Source organism: Polypterus senegalus, chromosome 9 (assembly GCF_016835505.1).
Source record: "Polypterus senegalus isolate Bchr_013 chromosome 9, ASM1683550v1, whole genome shotgun sequence".
NCBI classification, from domain to species: domain Eukaryota; kingdom Metazoa; phylum Chordata; class Cladistia; order Polypteriformes; family Polypteridae; genus Polypterus; species Polypterus senegalus.
In genome coordinates, this window is record NC_053162.1 from 58,902,774 (window position 1) to 58,925,748 (window position 22,975).

Genomic DNA, 22,975 nt, shown 5'->3' on the forward strand with positions numbered 1-22,975 from the left:
AACTACAGGCCGATACCGATAACTTCCCCGATTACACTGGGTGACGCTCGATACTGTTGAACTCTGTTAATTTGCCATTTATTAATTCGGCCATTGGCTGGCCATCCACTTCATTGATTTCTTGTCTGGCCAATAGAATTTCTCAGGACGTGTTCAGGTAGCCAATAGTAGAGGGACTTGATGGGAAGAAGGCGGGGGTTACAGAGCTCGTTTTAAATCACATGATCCACAGAACTTGGAAAGGTTGACTTACTAAAAAGCAGGAGTCGAGAAATCATGGTGAGTGTAACAGTTTGATTTGCGGTCCTCATTTTTATGAGAGAGTTGTGGTATCTGTCATTTGATTTGCGTTTGCAACGCGAGTGTCAGTGTTCGGTTGCAGAGACGAAAATGTGGCTGTTTTGTAGGTGCGCGGGAGGGCGGTGTAGGGGCCTAGTCTCCACCGGCCTGCTTGCCTATTAACCGACCGGGGCTCGCTGTTTTCAGTTATAGTGTGTGTATGTATATGTATGTATGTATGTGTTTTAAATAAATCTGGTGTATTAAGATACATTATCCGTGATGTTTAAACTTAAAATATATATTTATTTTAGAATGTCAAAAAGTAGTTTACGCTGCAGTGTTTGCTTCATCCAAGCCGATGTATTTTGACAGCTTAATTTGAAGACGGGCTTATTTTTGTTATCTTTTACCATTCAAGCATTCTGTATTTCCTAAACGTACGATGATTTGGCTTTTAATGAAAGCGGTTACTTTTATGCATTTACCTACCTAAAATGTTTTGCATGCAAGCTTGTGTATATAATAAAATTTGACTTGCCTGTGTCATCTACTTGCTCATCTAAAGTGTAGGTGGGATGCTGAGTTAAACACTGACCTTAGGACGTTTCCCATTTGCTTATCCAGCTACAGCTGCATTTGTGTTGATTGTTGCCATTTCTTTAATTATATTAATTTGCACAGTCAGTCCTGTTTAGGGTATGCGAAAGCAAATCTCAGTCATTTTTTTATGCCCCAGACTTTTAGCCGTAAATTTTATATGAGTTAACTTTTATTACAGTTATTGTTATTAAGCAGACAAGGGCTGGTGAGGAGATGAAATACTTACGATAGCTTTAGTGCACCACGGTGGTAGCATTTGTTGTGTTGAAAGTATTGTTAAAAACCGTTTTGAATTTTAGTTAATAGTACTGCAAGTAAAACTATTAAAAAAAATGTATTTGTGTATCATTTTAAGTTGGATCAGTTGTGATTGAATATGTAAAGCCATATTGTTCGTTAGATTTTTTGGTTTACAAGCATCCCTGTTGAACTGGTTCTGACACAAGAACCGTATACAATAAATCACAAATCATGGCCATTTTGTAATTCACAAATTGTAACCTGCTAAATCTAACCTTTGGCCTCTTACATATTCAATTTAAGGTTCCAGAGTTTTCATCCCTGCGACAGGCGAAGGCAGGAAGTTTGAGTTTACAAGAATGAGGCAAAAAAAAAGCAAAGAAATGTGCTTATTACTTCCTCTTCTGTTAGGCCAACTGTGATATTTAAAATAACTGAAATGGACTAATGATTTGCATGACGTTCTTTTAAATGAGTTATGTCTGCCTTGTTTGAAGTTTAGTTTAGTCTGGTCAGTGCTTTGTATGGCTTATTGCGTCAAATGGTTTTTCTTAAAGTTCTGATTCATTCTTCTGTGTAAAATGTTTGCTGCAAGTTTGTCATTTATGATGTTCCAAATGATTGCAACTTTATGTTCAATATAAGTGGTGATTGTTTATAAAAGGGGAATGTAAAAGTTCCATTATGGAAGTTCACTATATATATTAACTAAGGTTATTTATTCTTTTTCATTTTTTTTTTTATTAAACTTGCTTGTCTGGTGCCTGGCATGAAAGTTTAAGACAAACATTTTACAAGTTATTTTTTTCTTTCTTTCTTTCAAAAGTGTCGTAATCTATACTAATTAAAGGCAAAGCCCTCACTCACTCATCACTAATTCTCCAACTTCCAGTGTAGGTGGTAGGCTGAAATTTTTGGCAGGCTCATTCCTTACAGCTTACTTACAAAAGTTAGGCAGGTTTCATTTCGAAATTCTACGCGTAACGGTCATAACTGGAACCTACTTTCGACCATATATACGGCCATAGCCTGCAGCTTGGTCATCGTGTGAGGCGGAGTTGCGTCCCGCATCATCACACCTCCCATGTAATTGAGTGCCTGCCCATCCATCCATTTTCCAACCTGCTGAATCCGAACACAGGATCACGGGGGGGTCTGCTGGAGCCAATCCCAGCCAACACAGGGCACAAGGCAGGAACCAATCCTGGGCAGGGTGCCAACCCACCGCAGTGAGTGCCTGCCCATATAAGGTAAATATTCGCAGGTGAAGGACTGTGCTTATGCAAACGAAGATGAGATGGTCTAGTGTTTGGCACAAACTCGGCGAAAGTGCAAGAGAAACTTTTAAGTGCCGGGTCTTCGCTAACATTAAATAAAGCTGTGGACATCGCAAGATCACACAAGAGAGCGGCTCATGTGAACTGACTGTGAACGCAGTACGTAGAGGACAAGGAAGATTTCCAAAGAGCGCTGAACAAAAAACGCATTACACAATTGAGAAGGCAGCAAAAGAATATGAAGCGAGTGACGCATACAAGCATATTCATAAGTGCAGCTACTGCGGAAACAAAGCACGGTGTAAACTGTAATTATAAATTGAGTTTATAGACACGCTGGTGTTTGTCAAGCCTACAACGAATACGATAGTCGCGAGATACAAGTTATATAGGTATAAACGAGACTTTGGATCACTTTGTAACGGAGTTAGAATTGCTGTAACGGACAGCAAAAGTGCGACAGAAACTTAAGTGCCGGGTCTGAGGTAACATTAAATAATTGCTGGTGAAGGATTGTGCTTATGCAAACGAATAGAAAACAAATGTTACGTTATTTTTAACATTTTTCCTTTTCTTTTTCATAACTTCTTTAACACACTTCTCCGCTGCGAAGTGCGGGTATCTTACTAGTAGACAATAAAATGTAATGTCATTTCCTATCCTGCTTAATCCATGCCTGGGGTTGCTAGATCCCTTCTTAGCTAGCATAGGGTGCAATAATAATAATAATATAATAATAATAATACTTTGCATTTATATAGTGCTTTTCTCACTACCCCAAGTGCTCAGCAATTGCAGGTTAAGGGCCTTGCTCAGGGGCCCAGCAGAGCAGAGTCCCTATTGGCATTTACGGGATTCAAACTGGCAACCTTCCGATTACCAGTGTGGATCCCTAGCCTCAGAGCCACCACTCCGTGCAAGGCAGGAACAAAAGGTGAACTAAGAACAAGAAATTGACCCAACACTGCATGACTTTGGACGATGAGAGGAGTCTGGAGCACCCGGAAGAAACTCACACAAACGCCAGGAGAGCATGCAAGGAGGACCAGGGATGTAAACTCTGCTCTCCATACTGCAAGGCAGTAGTGCTGTCCAACAGTAAAATGTCCTTCACCTTAAACTCTATTCTGACAAGTTTAATTTTACACCAGAAGGTGGGGTGAAGTCTTTGCTTGAAGTGGGTTGATGTGCACTGGTTATCTGTACCAGCATTTGCCCAATATGATTACTGTCAGTTTGGACCACATTAGCAACCCTTATTTATAACAATATGTCCATTCGTACCTCCAAGGGAGGCAAAACCTCTCCCTTGTGCTCCTTTTTGACATTAAGTTTGCAGATCATCACAACCTTGGACTTCCAAGTGGATAATCATTATTCATATGCACAACAAGGCGTACCTGCAGTTTGTTTGTTCAGCTTCAGACACCGGGTAAGTAGTTATTACCGGAGGAGCTCTGTAATTTTAGTCCAGTCTGAATTGCTTAAATGACAGAATTTTACTGGCACATAGATTCACACTGGACTGGGTTAGCCAGACTAGTTTTGATAGACTTTCAATAAAAGGTAAAAGGCTCTGTAATCTTTGCTGAGATGGGAATGTGCAGTCTGGAAAAGTTCCTGACACCATTGACTTAGACTTGACTAAAATTTATAGGAGTCCACTGTTAGTAATTTCATTACCCAACCTCCTGGTGTAAAACTAATCCTGTCCAAGTAGGGCTTTAGTTGGTCAGCGTGGTGGATGATGTAATAATGGAACTTGTTAGGGTTTCTTGACTGTGTAAGAAAAATGTGTAGTTGACATCTAATACGAGATGAGACACAAAATGAACGGCCTGGGCTTCGGGCTTTCCTGGAAAACCGTCTGGAGGTCGGAGTGACGTGAATCATAGAACTATATTCCCTCCTACACGCCCTCTTAAACCACCAACCGATTACATATATCCTGTGAATAGCCCAGTCAGTATTTGCACAACAATCGTTACACGAGTTGCCACGATAATGTCGGGTGAAAAAAAAATCAAACAGCAAATCAACATCAAATCTTCTCTTTTTCTGTAAAGCAGTTTTTGACTGACAAAAACATTCCTGTTCGCCTAATTTAGCTCCCTGTGATTTTTACTTGTTCCTGAAAATCAAAAATGACCTGAAGGGAACAAATTTTTCTTCAGTGGATGAAGTTAAGACAAAAACAGCAAGCCTGTTGAAGAGCCTCAAGCAAGAAGACTTCCAGCACCGTTCCAATCAATGGAAGACATGTATGGAGCGGTGTAGATATCGGGAGGGGGAGTATATAGAAGGTGACAATGTTTAGATTGCTGTAATTCATATGCAGTACAGGCCAAAAGTTTGAACACACCTCCTCATTCAATGTGTTTTCTTTATTTTCATGACTGAAGGCATCAAAACTATGAATGAACACATGTGGAGTTATGTACTTAACAAAAAAAGGTGAAATAACTGAAAACATGTTTTATATTCTAGTTTCTTCAAAACAGCCACCCTTTGCTCTGATTACTGCTTTGCACACTCTTGGCATTCTCTCACCTGAAATGGTTTTCACTTCACAGGTGTGCCTTATCAGGGTTATTTAGTGGAATTTCTTGCTTTATCAATGGGGTTGGGACCAGCAGTTGTGTTGTGCAGAAGTCAGGTTAGTTGGACGATCATTTATTTTTCAACAGGACAATGACCCCAAACACACCTCCAGGCTGTGTAAGGGCTATTTGACCAAGAAGGACAGTGATGGAGTGCTGTAAATGGTCATGAAAATAAAGAAAACACGTTGAATGAGGAAATATATATATATATATATATATATATATATATATATATATATATATATATATAATTAGTATATAATTTTAGTGCTGGGCGGTATACCGGTTCATATCAAAGCACGTTTTTTATTTTTATGATAGGGATTTTTCTTATACCACAACACTGGCTTAAATAGCCCAAACAATGCTCGGATCATGGCACAGCGGGAAACTGTTTAAGGGGGGACCCTTTTCACTGTTGCACTGCTAAACACGCATGCAACAGAGTTCATGTGTTAGTGGAGGTATTGAGCGGTGAAAATGGACAGAGAACATTCTGAAACTGAAGCTGTAGCAGACGATAAACTTGAACATGATGACACAGAAGAACTTTTGCTGAAAAAAGGAGCCATGTTTGTTGTCTGAATAATCTCAACGTTTATGACAAGAATAAAGTCGACATGTTGACTTTATTCTCGTAATTTGTCATTAAAGTAGAACATCGTAAAATACACTTCATCTTACAATGAATTTTTAATTTCCTAGATTTTCTCAAACCCCATAAGTTATGTAGCACATTAAATGCTTTGTGTTAAGTGTTCCCTGTGCCATGTTAATCACTACACACTTCTTAAACTGACTTCCTCTTGAATTAAGAGGAGGCACAGGCAGCCAACAGAATACATTAACTCCGTGATATTCCTGCTCCCTGAACATATAGAATGCTCAGATGAATACTTGATATAATTTTCATGATGAAATTCATTAAAGCATGTATTAATCATCTGGGGGCACAGTGGTGTGGAGGTTGCACTGCTGCCTCACAACAAGGGGGTCTTGGGTGTTCCCTGCCTTGAATTTGCATGTTTTTCTGGTGGGTTTACTTGGCGTGCTTCAGTTTCCTTTCAAAGTTATGTAGGATGTGGAGTTTTGTTCTGCTATATTGACCCTGCTAGTTTGTGTTGCTCGTATTCACCCTGCGATGTGCTGGCGCCTCATTCAGGATTTGCTTCTGCCTCGCACGCGATGCTTGCTGGGATGGGCGCAATCCTGAATTGATGGCATAATTAAGCATGTATAACGAAGATTTTTTACGAAGTTCTGAACACTCCGTGGTCTAAGTTTATAACTAGTTTTAATTTCACAAAGGTGTTTATCGTGTGTTGATTGGATATGTGGAGAAAGTAAAAGGAAGAATACAAACTGGGGGTTTGGTAGTCGGACAGAAACCGCGTGCATGCAATAAAGAAAGCCTGCTAAGAAGAACATCCTTTGAATTCCATGTTCGTGTCTCCGAACACCAGATCATACATATACAATATGAAAAGTTAGCTTGACTGATTTATTGGTGCAGCAGAATCACAAGGAAATGACAGCTATATAATCCTATAGATGAGATGTATTTTTAAATAACATATAGTATTAAATTGATTTTACATGAGCGGCTAAAATGCTCAAAGTAGGCAGTGAGCATTGCCTTAAAAGTACGGTTATACAAAAATTCTAACAAATGAATTAAATATACAGTAAAGTAAACTTTTCTGAATGCAGTATTTTTATAGCATGACTTTTGAAAAGGACTAAGTGCAGCGTGAGAAATGGTTTTGGGCTTTTTCCCTCTTTAATGAAATGGCAGGTGTCTGGAGAGCCCATCCGGTTGCTATGTCTTTGCCATTCCTTGAGATGGTGCCTCTCAAACATTTTGTAGTAACAACCATTGCCTTTGTCATTCCAGGTACTGCATCTCAAGCATTATCACTGCTTTTATGACTCCCATACCAAGTAGCATATATTGGAGATATGCCATCCGGATGGAATTAGGAAATCAATTCATAAAAAAGCAGTGCTAATAAATGCAGTACAGCTTCTGTTGGAATGACAAAAGCAGTGCATATCACAAACATTTGTAGCAGTGCATGTTATTACTTCATGTATTACAAAATTCATTCCAATAGTGCACTACAAATGATTACGTTAATCTTTATTTATTACTTGGATTTCAACCTGTTTTATATGGGTAGCAGAGCTAGTTACAGTGGAACCTCGAGTCACGACCGTAATTCGTACCAAAACTCTGGTCGCAACCCGATTTGGTTGTGATCCGAAGTAATTTCCCCCAAAGGATTGTATGTAAATACAATTAATCCGTTCTGGACCGTACGTATATACATTTTTATTAAAGATTTGTAAGCACAAAAATAGTTAATTATACCATAGAATGCACAGTGTAATAATAAACTAAATGTAAAAACATTGCATAACACTGAAGAAACCTTGAACAGAGAAAATTAACATTGTAAGAGTTCACGCTACAGCTTTACGAACGGCTCGCTGTAAACACTTTTGAAAAATCCGTAATTTATACAAAAACTAACCATAAACAACCAAGAAAACTAAACTTGCATGAGTCGAGTTCTGGCATGAAGGAAGTGAGCAGGAAGCTGAGTGGAGAGGAGATTAGTTTTGAAGTAAAGTCCCTCTGCGCGATGCACGTCTGACCGAGAACAATGTACTGTACAGGGAGAGACTGAATATGTGCGTAAGTAACTGGCGCATACAAACCAGAAGGGAAACGAAATAGAGCACAAAGAGTACACCATGAATGCACAGGGAGAGACTGAACACATGCAGAAATCATCAGCGCGTACAAACTGGAAGGGAAACTGGTTTGTTCATCACCTGAGTGTGTGGTCATGAACAGATGCAAAAGTTCGGCCAACTTTTTGGTCGTAACCCGATTTGTACATGTTTTGAGACGTTCGTGACCTGAGGTTCCACTGTATTGATATACATTTGTAGCAGCAGTGGTGTCAGAAAATTTCAGAAGGGTCTGGCTGCAGAAATCCACTGCCACGCAAAAAGTACACTTCAGTGACAAAAGTGGCATTTCAACCATGCCATATCCACTGTTATGCTACAAGACTCTTGTGGTGATGTCACTTATTCTTATCCATTTCAAATCGTTGGTGTATAAAATTGTTTTTGTTCTTTTGTGTTATGTTAAATGTAAGGCAACTAACCAACTCACTGTGCTAGTGAACCTTTTATTTTTTAAGTTAATGTAGTTGCATTAAAATATTTAACACTTTGTTAATGAAGGAGTGCAAGGCATTTCCATTTGTGTAATTAAGCTGCCTATTTGTATTTTTAGTTGCTTATGTCTTTCAGTGTCTGTGAAAAAGAATGTGGAGTTGTAGTGTTAGAATATTTTTTTGCTTTGTGCCCTCCCACACCATAACCTCTCTTCTATGTCGGAGGAATGAAAGCTTTAGATTCGTCAGAAATTTCCACCTCCGGTTTTCGACGGATCTCAACGTTTTAGGGTTCCCTGATACCAAAAATATATTTTGATGTTGGGGGGTGTGCGTGTGTGTGTATATCGTAATTTCTTGAGGATGGTCTAGAGCTAAAATGCTGGGTGGAAAAATACCAAACTCCGATCTTAAGCCTGTTATGAGATGACAATGTGCTGATTAGTTTTTGAGCAAAATCGTGCAAGAGAAAACGGCATTCTAGAGGAACCCTGAAATACCGTAATTCTGCAATTTAATTATTAATTCTTCTTGTCAGTTGCTATCATAATGACCTATTTTATGATCAGAAAGATTAGCATCAGAGTGGTAAATAATTACTGAAACGTTTTAGCTCAAGTAACTTGGTTGCCTGGGCACAAAGCCTACTGACACTCATGTCTAAATTTTTTGGATTTGTTAGTGGAGGAATTTGTGTTTTTTTTTTGGTGTAATTAGGCTGTTTGTGTCTATATATGAGGTCTGTTTAACCATATTTTTACTTGTTCAAAACTGTCAATGCCAAAAGGTAAAAGAGTAGAAATGTTTAAGTTACTGTCTATTGTTTTTCTCTCATTCATGGCGATTACATCTATGCCACATATTAATTCTTGGCGCACATTACCCATTTAATGTGTTATGAATATAATACATAGTGTCTGAGACATTCTTTTGTATCACTTAAACACACATATTCCTACAAGTTATCCTCATTGTAACTCGCAAATGGGTTATCAAAAAAAATTTATTAGTTATTTAAAAAGAAAACCAAATATACCCAGTGTCTCATCAAATTCTAGGTTTATTCAACACTAATTAAAATAAAATATGGTTGGGTGCATTTATTGCTTCATTTGGCTTCTCTGATGTAAGATACGCAGCCACCACAGTGGACTTCTGGCCTGACAGTGGATGTGGCTTGATTTCCTCAAACAATGAAACATCACTTCCATTACCACAATGGATATCTGCAGCCAGACAGACTATTAGAAAAATTTGCAGCAGTGGCTGGCCACTACATTTTCTATGCACTGGAACCTCTGTTATTAATGTGGCTCATTATCCAAGTATGCTGGCATTGAAATTAAACAAAGAATGTTAGATTTTGGTTTAGACTAGCATGTTTAAATATAAAATGTGGAAGTGGTATTTGAATTGCAGTACTAATGACGATTTTGTCACAGTCTGAAATGCTTATGGACTGCACTGTGGTTTTTCAATCTCCATTCACAGTCCAAAGACATGCAGGTTAGGGGCAATGGCGATTCTAAATTGTCCATAGTGTGTGTGTGCCCTGCCAGGGGTTTGTTTCCTGTCTTGCGCCCTGTGTTGGCTGGGATTGGCTCCAGCAGACCCCCATGACCCTGTAGTAAGGATATAGCAGGCTGGATAATGGATGCATGGATGGATGTTCACCTAACCTTTTCAAATACTACTGTGCATTAGTAGCTTTGTATTGTCACACGGACAGAGTACAGCGAATTTCCTAGTTGCCTGTCCAGCCAACTTGCAACATGTCACCACTCTGAGGCATATATTAAATACATAACTATTTTATTTATAATGGAAATCCTAAATCCGCTTTCCTGATGTAGTTCTTACACATTTGTATATCACTTGTTAAGTTGTGCTTCTGTTCCTAAAACATTGTGGACAGTTAAAGGAAGGAGTACGGTATAGAGCCCTAGCCATTCCTGACATTTAGGTTTTAGTCAAATTTATTTAATTTTTTAATTTTCTGTTATAAATTGATTTTGTTAAACAACTTGTGTATTTATGGTCTCTCCTCAGTAGTGGTCCTTTGTGTTTTGAGTCAGTACATCCAGTTATCCCTTCAGCATACACAACAGAATTATGTTGTCATTATATGACAATTAAAGGAAGAAACTCTTTTCCTACTATTTAATTTGAATGAAATACATTTTTATTCTTGCTGTCCACACTCTGTAGTAATAATCTTTTATGAATTATTTGCTGTTATTATTCCATCCTTTTTATACTTTATGGTTTCAGTGGCATTTACTATTATGATTTTTTTTTTTTTTTTTTGTGTGTTTTGAAGGTGCCATGTTGGGCACAGTTGCACCATGAATCTGTAGTCTTGGGGTTTTATCCCTAGCCTTTCCATTATACATACATAGTCTGCATAAAATATTTTAATTAAAGTGCTTTTTAAACTGTTGCTTTCCAAACCCTCCAAAACGCAATTTCATTCTGAACCACGTAGTCTGAAATCCTCCCCCTTATGTTAAATTTTAGGGAGAGACTTCGCTGCTGGGCGGCACGGTGGCGCAGTGGTAGCGCTGCTGCCTCACAGTTAGGTTCGCTTCCCGGGTCCTCCCCGTGTCTGCGTGGGTTTCCTCCCACAGTCCAAAGACATGCAGGTTAGGTGGATTCTAAATTGGCCCTAGTGTGTGCTTGGTGTGTGTTTGTGTGTGTCCTAAGGTGGGTTGGCACCCTGTCCGGGATTGGATCCTGCCTTGTGCCCTGTGTTGGCTGGGATTGGCTCCAGCAGACCCCCGTGACCCTGTGTTTGGATTCAGTGGGTTGGAAAATGGATGGATGGTTGGACTTCTCTGCCATCATCAAAAATTAATTTTCAGTCCAGTAGACACTTGCCTGATGGCAGCCCGTTCTTGCATAATCAATGCTTGTAGTTTGTCAGAATTTGTGGGTTTTTGTTTGTCCACTATTGAGGATTGACCACAAGTTCTCAATGGGATTAAGGTCTGGAGAGTTTCCTGGCCATGGACCCAAAATTTCAATATTTTGTTCTCTGAGCCCCTTAGTTATCACTTTTGCCTTATGGCACGGTGCTCCATCATGTTGGAAAAGGCATTGTTTGTCGCCAAACTTTTCTTGGATGGTTGAGAGAAGTTTCTATTTGAAGATATTTTGGTACCATTGTTTATTGCAGAGGTATTGAAAAGGAAGGGCCAACACTTCAAATATTGGCTCTTTGCCAAACCTAATGTAATTGCCAATAAAAACATTTGCTTGTAATTGTACTTAAGTATATCTAGGAAAAATCTGACAAAAAGATCTAAAAACGCTGAAGCAGCAAACTTTATGAAAATTAATATTTGTGTCATTCTCAAAACTTTTGGTGCAAATGTGAATATCATCAGAAGAGTTTCCTTGCAGCGTTTGTCAGTTTTCATAAAGCGTTTGACTCCGCTGATTAAGCTGTCCTGTTGGACATCCTGAGACTTCGTGGGATCTCCTTAAGGTTGCTGGATATCATGGCCGGCCTGTACACTGGTACTGTGAGTGCTGTGGAGAGTGGAGGCGGAACCTGTTTTTTTCCCCAGTTGATTCTGGGGTTCGTCAGGGGTGTGTTCAGTGCTTGCATGGAATAGGTTTTGGGTATGGTCATCGGGTCCAGGTGCTGTGGGGCATCTGTTGGAGAAGAAAGATTCATTGATCTTAACTTTGCTGACGATGCTGTAATCTTTGCTTTTTCATTGGAGGCTCTGAACTGGGCTGTCAAGAGAACAAGTTAGTAATCGGAGTGTCTGGGCTTGCGAGTATCCTAGATACAGACCCTTGATGACCTCTTAGGCACAGCCATCAGCAGTTTGTCTGTCTTTGGAGAGAGTGTCGACCTTGTCAAGAGGTTTACTTACCTCGGCAGTGACATTCATGTCTTTGGCGACTCTTCCTGTGAAGTTAGTAGATTGGGAGAGCATGGGAGGGTCATGAGGTCGCTGGAAAGGGATGTGTGGCGCTCCCGATATCTATCTAAAAGGAAGAAGGCCCAAGTCTTTAGAGTCCTGGGGCCTCATGTAAAAATGGTGCGTACGCACAGAAATGTTGCGTAAGAACGTTTCCATGATCAAATCGCGATGTATAAAACCTAAATTTGGTGTAAAGCCATGCACATTTCCACGGTACCTCATACCCTGTCGTATACAAGCTCTGCACTCTGTTTTGCAGACTGGCGGCACCCAGCGTCAAAGCAGTACTACTGTTCCTGTGTGGTTTCCCTTCATTTCTTAGAACCACATTCCTGATGTGGCTTTATAAATACACTGAAACTAACCGCATATTGTTTATTAGTGTAATGCATCTGATTGTAATTTAACCTGTAACAATAGTCCAGGGAATAGCCATAGTATTCCAAATACCATAACTGATTTAGCGTTGTTGCTCTCGCTGCACCTTCTTTTATTTTTTTCTTTCAGCTGCTCCCTTTAAGGGTTGCCACAGCGGATCCTCTTTTTCCATATTACTCTCAATGCATCACTCGGAGTATTTATCACTTGTGGTCCCCGGGGCTTGTGCCTCCTCCAGACCGCGAGGGGGCGTCCGTCCTGGTTAGGTTGGGGGCCTCGGGTACAGGACTTGGAAGCCCAGCCCTGTAGGGACCCGTGGCCACAGCCAGGCGGCGCCCCGATGCTGGAATATCCCGTGTGGTCCCCGGCCGAGATGCCCAGGAGGACCAAAGGAGGGCTTGTGTCTCCTCCAGACCGCGAGGGGGCGTCCGTCCTGGTTATGTTGGGGGCCATGGGTAGAGGGCTTGGAAGCCCAACCCTGTAGGGTCCCGTGGCCACCGCCAGGCGGCGCCCAGGTGCCTGAGGAACCCTGGAGCCCAGCACTTCCGCCACACCAGGAAGTGCTGGGGGGAAGACGACAGGGGACACCCGGACGGCTTCGGGTGCGCAGCCGGCACTTCCGCCACACTGGGGTGTGGCTAGGACTGATTGCCGGGAAGCAGCTGGAGCCCATCCAGGTTCCTATAAAAGGGGCGCCTCCCTCCAGTCATTGGCAGAAGTCGGATGGAAGAGGACGGAGCTGGAGTGAGGACTGGAGGCGGCCAGGAGAAAGAGAGGCACAGGACTGTGTGGCCTGGACATTGGGGAATCGTTGCTGGAGGCACTGGGGTTGTGAGTGCACGAAAATAATTTGTATATAGTTGTAACTAAACAGTGTGTTGGGTGGAACTATGTTGTCCGTCTGTCTGTGTCCGGGCCAGCGTCCACACACTGTATCTGAGTGGGAAATCGCAGCAGCAGCTGATCGGAAAGAGAATTATCTGTATACAGCATTAAGCACACGCTGCCTCAGCCACGGAAAAACGTTTCAAAGCCTTTCCTGTACGGACCTCGCAGTTCAGAAACAGTTTCATCCCAAGAACTATAAACGCACTCAATCAGTCCATCAGGTGCTCCTTGTAGAACTGTCTGTACACTACAGTTATAATATTGCACAACCTGAGCCACTTTATAAAGTGCATATTTACATATGATAACGATATCATTTTTAACATGAAATGCAGCAAAATATGTTGATTATATTATACAGATAAAACTAATTTCATTTAAATAATTTGTATTGTTAATAATTAAACATGTGAGGACACGGTGCCGCAGCACTAGCAAGTTCACGTATTGTTCCTGCCTTGAGCTGTATATTTACTGAAGCTGGCGCGCACTGGAAGCATAGACGGATAGAATAATTAAACACGTACTATGAAAATATTTAAATGTTCCTTAAAAGTTTTGAAGAATCGTCGTTGTAAGGTTACAGATGGTTTAACGTCTATTACAGAGCTGATTGGGATTGGGTATTTGGAGAAAGAAAAGTAAGGACAGGAATTGCATTCCAATCATCATGAAAGTGATATCACATATACATCTCAGTATTTTAAATATTCAGAGAGCTGTAATATCACGAATGTAATGGATTCTGTGTCCTGTCAGAGAAAAAAAGAACGTGTGAAGCACGTAGTGATTCACACACAGAGCACATTGAAGATCAAATACAAAACAAAGCATTTAACTTGCTACTTTAGTTACGATGGGATTTGAGAAACTAGTAAATTGATTTTTAAGATGAAGTTTATGATGTTCTACTTTAATGACAAAATAAACTACGTGATTAAAGAGGAAATTTCGAGATTGAAGTTGACATTTCATGCTTTCAATCTCAGCCCACTGTGTGCCTATTTTTTTTTTTGTCTGTACCCTAATAAGCTCAGATGGTGGGCTGCGACTCCCTTTTCATGGCTACTTTGATATCTGACCACTTCTTTTTTTTATTTTGGTACTGTGCGACTTTGTGAACTTGAGCTTTCGAGTTTCTCCGACACGCTATGTCACTCGATCAACTTCCTTTTGTTGTTTATTCCACTTTTTAAATCTTCAAATAGTATGTTTTTCCTTTGCCTCCACTTGGTATTCGCTGAAATTCTTATATTTTCCCCTGTTCCTTTCCCGTTGTCTTTTCACAGAAGGCTGAGCTTAAGGGCTATTTATATTGATTTGCATATTCAAAGAGGTTTAATTCTGGGAGGAGTTGGGGCGGGACAGCAGGCGCGTGCACGCACGTTACTTTTCACGCTGACCGGGATTTATGTAGCGGAAGAACGCGGAAGTTGGTGAACACACAGATTCCTGCATCTGGATTTTTCTGTGCGTAAGCACATTTCGGCTTTTGTGCTTACGTCATGTTATAGTGCAAATTCTTCGCATGGTGTTATGCATAAGGCCCCTGGTGCTTCCTGTTTTGTGTTATGGTTGTGAGACATGTATGCTATCCAGTGACTTGAGACAAAGACTGGACTCCTTCTGTACTGTGTCTCTTCGGAGAATCCTTGGATACTGCTGGCTTGACTTTGTGTCGAATGAGCAGTTGCTCCTGGAGTGTTGAATGAGGCATATTACCTGCACTGTGAGGAAGCATCAGTTACGGCACTACGGCCATGTGGTACTATTCCTTGAGGATGATCTGGTTTGCATGACCCTTATTTTTGAGGACCCTGAGTGCCTGGGCCAGGTCAAGGGGATGCCCACATAACACTTGGCTGCGGTAGATAGAGGGTCATTTCTAGAGTGTTGGACTGGACTGCATGTCTGCCTGGGGGCTTCTCACCAAGATCCTGAGCTGTTTCGTCATGTGATGGGTGTGGCAGCGGTACCAGTGCATGCTTCCTGACCTGACATACATTCCCCTCCAGAAGACCACAGTTGTACAGAAAATGATTAGTTATAGTCTGAAGTTGAATTAAGTGGTATGCCTTTCAGATGTAATCTGTGCCATATTCTTTTGGGGGAAGTGATGGAATACCAAACCTATCAATTGTACTGCTGCATTGAATTGCTTTCCTTGTGGGATCTTGATGTACAGTACATCTTCTGCAGAACTGTTCAGAGAGTATTTCACACTTCTCAAACTCATTTAGCTAAGTAATGGGATGCTTATTCCAAAAACACTGGCTAAGGTGTTTTAAGCAGCCTGAGGGACTCTAACGCTAGACATGATGTGCTTTTGCAAATATAGAAACATACGAGACAATACATGTGGTGACATGGCAGGTGGTAGTGGTCAGTCAATGATCCAAGCAAGATTTTTGTCTCAAGTTTTGATTCTGTTCCTATACCCAGACTGATTACAGCACACCTATGGCTTTGGCGTGAGTTGCAACAATTGCAACATTATTGAACTTCCACTGCCTCACATCTTCTCTTAAGTATATGCCTTAGACAACTTCTTCCACTGGCCTTCCTTATTAGTTAAAATGTAAAACAGAAACGAACCTTTGCACCTACCACGCTTTCCCCCACAACAGAGAATATTCTCAGGTTGTTAATTTGCATTTTGTTAGTAAAAATCTAATCAATAAAAGCCTTTGAATTCCTGCTAAAGAAGTATTTAATGGTTCTAGTGTTAATGTAGTTCTTGTAGGGATGCCTCAAAAAACAATGCTTCAATAGTAAGGGTTGAAAAACCTAATGTACCAGCTTTATTACAGTATCGGTAGAACTGAGAAATTTGCAATTGCACTCATGTATGACTGCAAGTAGACAAGTTACTCCAGAAGGCACAATAAATAATGCACAAGAAAAACTGAGAACTACATCTAAAACTGTCTCTTTGTGGTAATAATACAGGTCAGCATCAAACTTGTTGTGTGGAGAAAAAAATAAAAAAACAAAAATGCTTTTGTGTTCACGAGTGAAAATTTCAGCATGTGAGGGCAGGAGTCATACATTATTTATAAACACGGAAAAAAGGAAAGGACAGAGCACATCTCCCTATTAATACAACATGTACTATGTTAACAGAGGCATAATCAAAGCAGAACAATCAAAACCACATATTTGATTGCTAAATACAAATCTGCAAACACCAAATTTGTCATTCTTTTTGCTTTTGAAAGCAGACTGCCATTCATTAGTACAACTTGTAAGTGAAAGCACACGTCATATATTTGAATGGTATAATGAAGAATGTAATGCTGTTTCACCACTGCAAATGTATTGAGTACAGGTAATAACAGCCCAAGTGATTTTTTCCAATTCTGGATTTGTACACGGACATAAAATATGATCACTTAAACGAGAAACTTAAACGTCAAAACAAAGGGTTTTTAACAGGAGTTCTGAAATGAAGGATTAATGCAAAATTGGCAAGTTTGATTTCAAACAAATAAAAAAAATAAACGATTTAGAAAATTTAAAAGTTTCTGACATTTGAAATTTGAATTAATTTGTCTCATCAGTTAAATATTACTTCTTAGTAATATTTTTTTTTTTGCTGGCTAATGATTAAAAAAAAAAATCTTGCTATAGCAAATATTACAAATCTAACTGATTAGTTCACTTACGAACCAGACCTTAAAAGCATGTTGCAACAAAAAAAAATGCTTTTATATAGTTGGTTTAAATGGAAATATGTGGAATTATCTTTGAGTTTACGAATTCAAAAGTACAGACCTAATGTTAGAACTTGAATTTCTGCATGGAGTTAAGATTTATCTAATTTTTATATTTAGTTTGGATTTTACAGTAATTTTCTGCTATTGGTTCTAAAATGTCAGAGTAAATTTAGAATGCTAAGATAAATCAGGTAGTTTGACATATCATTCTTTATAAACCTTATGCTGAAATCTCCTTAAGGTTATAAGACCCCACCTCTGCAATTCAAATTCAAGCCTTGGAGTACATTTTGATGTTTATACCAATACTAGTATACTGAAGTGATAAATGGGTAACTACTTGATGGATATGCTAGTATTTTAAAGCGGTTGTTACTGGAGGTACATTAATAAAAAAGCCATTGAATGGGATTTCTGTTTTTGTCATGGTATCGAAAGGTAACAGATATCGTAAATTTTCACTGTTAGTGGTATTGAATACAAAAATTCTGGTATCGTGACATCACTAAATGCATGTACTATATATTTCTAATCTATCCATATAAAAGGGGTTCATGCCTACTGTAAACAGTCTTTAGGATGTTTTTAATCTTGGGGTGGACATCCTCTACAAAGGAATGTCTATTATTGATGCAAGTAATAATTTGTTGTATGACAATATTAGGCTTATGCTCACGGGCAATATTACACTTCTTGCTCATTCTACAGTTACTGGAAAGAAGGCTTTATTTGAAACTAGCAAAATTCCTGCGCTTCGCAGCGGAGAAGTAGTGTGTTAAAGAAGCAATGAAAAGAAAAGGAAACATTTTGAAAATAACGTAACCTGATTGTCAATGTAATTGTTTTGTCACTGTTGTGAGTGATGAGTGTTGTTGTCATATATATATATATATATATATATATACATACACACACATATACACACAAATACATATATATATATATACACACACACACACACATATAAACATATATATACATATACATACATATCTACATATATACACACACAGCTGTTTCGTATCAGTGCAATACGCTGTTTGTTAAAACGGATGACACCCGCTCTTACGTGCAAGTCTGCGTGGATATTATGAACTATCGTATTTGTTCAAGTTCTATTTAAATTTTAAATAGAAGGAATTTTTATTTAGTCGACAGAAATATCTTTGGTAGGAATGGTAAAACAGACAGGAATATTATTCCTGAATAAATCAACTCAAACCTTAAACAACTTATAATATTTTGCTCTCCATAAAAATATATCCTGTCTAAATTATACAAGTTAGAAATAAAGTAAACGTTAAAAGAACAAACATTCAAATTTCTTTACTCTTATGTAATTTTATATTTTATAAAAAAAACTTAGATTTTAAATATCCCAAAAGATTTTGCTCTCCATAAAAATATATCCTGTCAAAATTATACAAATTCAAATATGAACATGCTGCATAACAAAACCTGGAAATATAAATAAAATGTGTTCCTTTCAGCAATAACAAATCAAATCATTCAGTTGTCTTTGCTCATATGTCATTTTAGAGCTGGACGCCTGGCATCTTTTTGGCACAGGTTCGTTTCTGTTTGGTGTGAGGTTCTGTGTTGTGGAGATTCTCAGGATGGATTGCAGGTGCTCATCAGTGAGGCGACTCCTGTGTGCTGTTTTGTTAGTCTTTATCACTGAGAAGAGCTTCTCACACAGATATGTGCTACCAAACATGCACAAGGTTCGAGCCGCATGTAGACGGACTTTTTTTGTTCTTCAAAGTCACCAAAGCGCCGTGCAAACTCAGTGCGCTCAGTTTATCAGCAAAGTGCGTGTTTGGGAACACCGTAGTGACGACTTGGTTTAACATTACTTGGTAATAGGGAAAGTGGGGCAAGTGGTTGTGTCTCCCATAAAAGCAGCTCAATTGAAATCACTTTGTGATTGTGCACGGTAAGACGTCCGCTGAAGTGTCAGATTCTTATTTAATTCTTCTGCTTTCTGTATCTTCTGCATTGCATTCAGGTCTTTCAGGTTACCCTGATGTTTTGTTTTATAGTGCCGTCTTAGATTAAATTCTGTAATTACAGCCACATTAGCTCCACAAATGAGACACACGGGTTCAGTAAACATATACTCAGCCTCCCATCGGTTTTAAAGGCTCTATTTTCAGAATCAACTTTTCTCTTCAGCATCGTGTGAGCTAGCTTCGCAATAACTTGCAGCATCTTAAGGTAGACTTGATTAACGGTAACTGTTGGCAAGGCAGCTGAAGCGCTGCATTATGGGATCTGTAGTTTATTGTGTTACCAGCGCTTCATATACCGGGCTTTAATAACAATAATACAGTATATAAAATGATCTGCGGGCGGATATAATTACGCCGGGCGGATGTGGCCCGCCCCTTGAGTTTGACACATATGGACTAAATAGAACTTGAAAAGATATATTTTTCAAATGTGATCGCAATTCAGATAGAGTTGACGCGCTACAGCCTGCATGCCTCAATAAGTCATCCTCCCTTGCCCTTACTTTTTACCGTTCATCTAATGAATACACTGAGTATGGCTTTACCAAAACAATCATTGATGGCGAATAAAGTATCCATTATTCGAGTATGTAGATCGGGTTATATATATATATATATATATATATATATATATACCAGCGTCGCAGCGAGAAGTAGTGTGTTAAAAAGCTAGAAAAGAAAAGGGAACATTTTAAAAATAGCGTAACATGACTGTCAATATACAGTATTTGTTTTGTGAGTGTTACTGAGTGTTGCTGTCATCAAGGATTTGATTATCATTATTTCTTTCAATCAGGTTCGTATTTGTAGGATGTGTTGTGTTCAAGTTACATTCCGTGTTTGTCAATCGTTGTAAAGATGACAGGTTTCATTCATCGATTCGTTTCTTACTGCATCAATAAACAGCTCGTCTTCTTCTTTATCTGAGACCTGACACACTGCATGCACGGGTTTTTACACTGTCTTCCTTTAGCGGGACATTGACTTTTTCCAACGTGTGCTTTGTTTCCGCAGTAGTTGGATTTATGAATATGCTTGTATGTATGAGGCGCTTCATATTTTTGCTGCCTTTTCAATTGTGTAATTCGGTTTTGTTCAGCTCTTTGGAACTGTTGCTTTTATCTGTGCACTGCGTCAGTTCCGTGAGCCACTCGGTGTACATGCATCGAAGGTTCCCAGCTGTGCTGGTGCCATCTCGTGCTATGTCCATGGCTGTATTTAATGTTACCTTAGTCGTGGCACTTAAAACTTTCTCTCGCAGTTTCGCTGAGTTTGTGTCAAACACCACCCTGACCATCTCATCTTCCTCTCCATAAGCACAGTCCTTCACCCGTGAATATTTACCCGTGGCAGTTTGCTATTGGATTGCCGCTGACGGACGGCCTTATATGGGCAGGCACTAAATTACAAACGCCAGCGGCAGCCTGTCTATGACCTTAATTTAAAGTGTAGGTTTACATCGTGCTTTGTTTCCGAAGTAGCAGAACTCATGAATATGGTTGTATATGTCACTTGCTCGCTTCTTATTGTTTCGCTGCCTTCTCAATTATATAATGCATGTTTTCTTCAGCGCTTTTTGAGGTCTTCCTGGTTTTCTATGTACTGCGTGATTACGTGGGAGGCGTGATGATGTCACACGAAACTCCGCCCCGGCGTTGAAGCTCATCTCCATTACAGTAAATGGAGAAAACTGCTTCCAGTTATGACCATTACGTAGAATTTCGATATAAAACCTGCCCAACTTTTGTAAGGAAGCTGTAAGGAATGAACCTGCCAAATTTCAGCCTTCCACCCACACGGGAAGTTGGAGAATTAGTGATGAGTGAGTGAGTGAGTGAGTGAGGGCTTTGCCTTTTATTAGTATAGATAATACACACACACACAGTCTTTGGGGTGCGAGCAACTGTTGCTGGGGGTGCCAGAATCCATGAAGGAAGAAAAATGAAAAACATTATTTGTACAAAATCTTAATTTATTTATCCATTCCTAAATAATTAAATGGGCAGACTATTTCGTATCCGTGCAATACGCTGTTTGTTAAAACGGATGACTCCCGCTCTTACGTGCAAGTCTGCCTGGATATTATAAACTATCGTATCTGTTCAAGTTCTTTTTAAATTTTAAATAGAGGAAATTTTATTTAGTCGACAGAATATTATTCCGGAATAAATCAACTCAAACCTTAAATAACTTATAATATTTTGCTCTCCATAAAAATATATCCTGTCTAAATTATACAAGTTAGAAATAAAGTAAACGTTAAAAGAACAAACATTCAAATTTCTTTACTCTTATGTAATTTTATATAAAAAATAAACTTAAATTTTAAATATCCCATAAGATTTTGCTCTCCATAAAAATATATCCTGTCAAAATTATACAAATTCAAATATGAACATGGTGCATAACAAAACCTGGAAATATAAATAAAATTTGTTCTTTTCAGCAATAACAAATCAAATCATTCAGTTGTCTTTGCTCATATGTCATTTTAGAGCTGGACGCCTGGCATCTTTTTTTGGCAACAAGTTCGTTTATGTTTGGTGTGAGGTTCTGTGTTGTGGAGATTCTCAGGATGGATTGCAGGTGCTCATCAGTGAGGCGACTCCTGTGTGCTGTTTTGTTAGTCTTCATCACTGAGAAGAGCTTCTCACACAGATATGTGCTACCAAACATGCACAAGGTTCGAGCCGCATGTAGACGGAGCTGGAGCATTTTGCGGAATGGAGTGAATAAACTGTGCGGGCCCTGCAGTATCGTACTTTGCCTTCAGTGTGCCATTACACTGCAGCTCAATCACCTCCATCTGAATCTGCACAGGTGCAGTTTCCATATCGACGGCAAATGGGTTGCGAAACAACTCAAAATTATTTTTTTGTTCTTCAAAGTTACCAAAGCGCCGTCATGGCTCAGTGCGCTCAGTTTATCAGCAAAGTGCGATTTGGGAACACCGTAGTGCGACTTGGTTTAACATTACTTGGCAACAGGGAAAGTGGGGCAAGTTGCACTGGTGCGTTTGTGTCCCATAAAAGCAGCTTCACTTGAAATCACTTTGTGATTGTGCACGGGTTAAAACGTCTGCTGAAGTGTCAGATTCTTCTTTAACTCTTCTGCTTTCTGTATCTTGTGCATTGCATTCAGGTCTTTCAGGTTATCTTGATGTTTTGTCTCATAGTGCCGTCTTAGATTAAATTCTGTAATTACAGCCACATTAGCTCCACAAATGAGACACACGGGTTTACTGGCAATGTCAGTAAACATATACTCAGCCTCCCATCGGTTTTTAAAGGCTCTATGTTCAGAATCACCTTTTCTCTTCGGCATCGTGTGGGCTAGCTTCGCAATAACTTGCATCATAAGCTAGACTTGATTAACGCGGTAAGTGTTCGGCAAGGCAGCTGAAGCGCTGCATTATGGGATCTGTAGTTTATTGTGTTACCAGCGCTTCATATCCCCGGGCCATTAATAACAATAATATATAAAATGATCTCGCTGGCCGGATATAATTACACGCCAGGCTGGATGTGGCCTGCGGGTCTTGAGTTTGACACATATGGACTAAATAGAACTTGAAAGGATATATTTTTTCAAATGTGATTGCGCAATTCAGATCGAGTTGACGCGCACTACAGTACATCAAGCCTGCGTGCTATTGTGGTTTTGCCTGCGTGCCTCAATAAGTTACCCTCCCCTCGCTCTTACTTTTTTACCGTTCATCTAATGAATACACTGAGTATGGCTTTACCAAAACAATCATTGATGGCGAATAAAGTATCCATTATTCATAAAGCTTCAATTGGTGATCTGTCTTTCTGCGTTAACTGCATATTTTTTCATACGTCTCAAACCAAGG

General features: G+C 39.5%; 1 protein-coding gene across 1 annotated transcript in view; it reads left to right on the forward strand.

The window, feature by feature from the left end:
• The first annotated feature begins 207 nt into the window (after positions 1–207).
• The window catches only part of vps35 (VPS35 retromer complex component), an 89,704-nt gene continuing 66,936 nt past the window's right edge, over positions 208–22,975 (forward strand). The window contains exon 1 of the mRNA XM_039763140.1: positions 208–279. Coding sequence (XP_039619074.1) covers positions 277–279 — 3 coding nt within the window. The 5' untranslated portion in view covers positions 208–276. The remainder of the gene's footprint in view (positions 280–22,975) is intronic.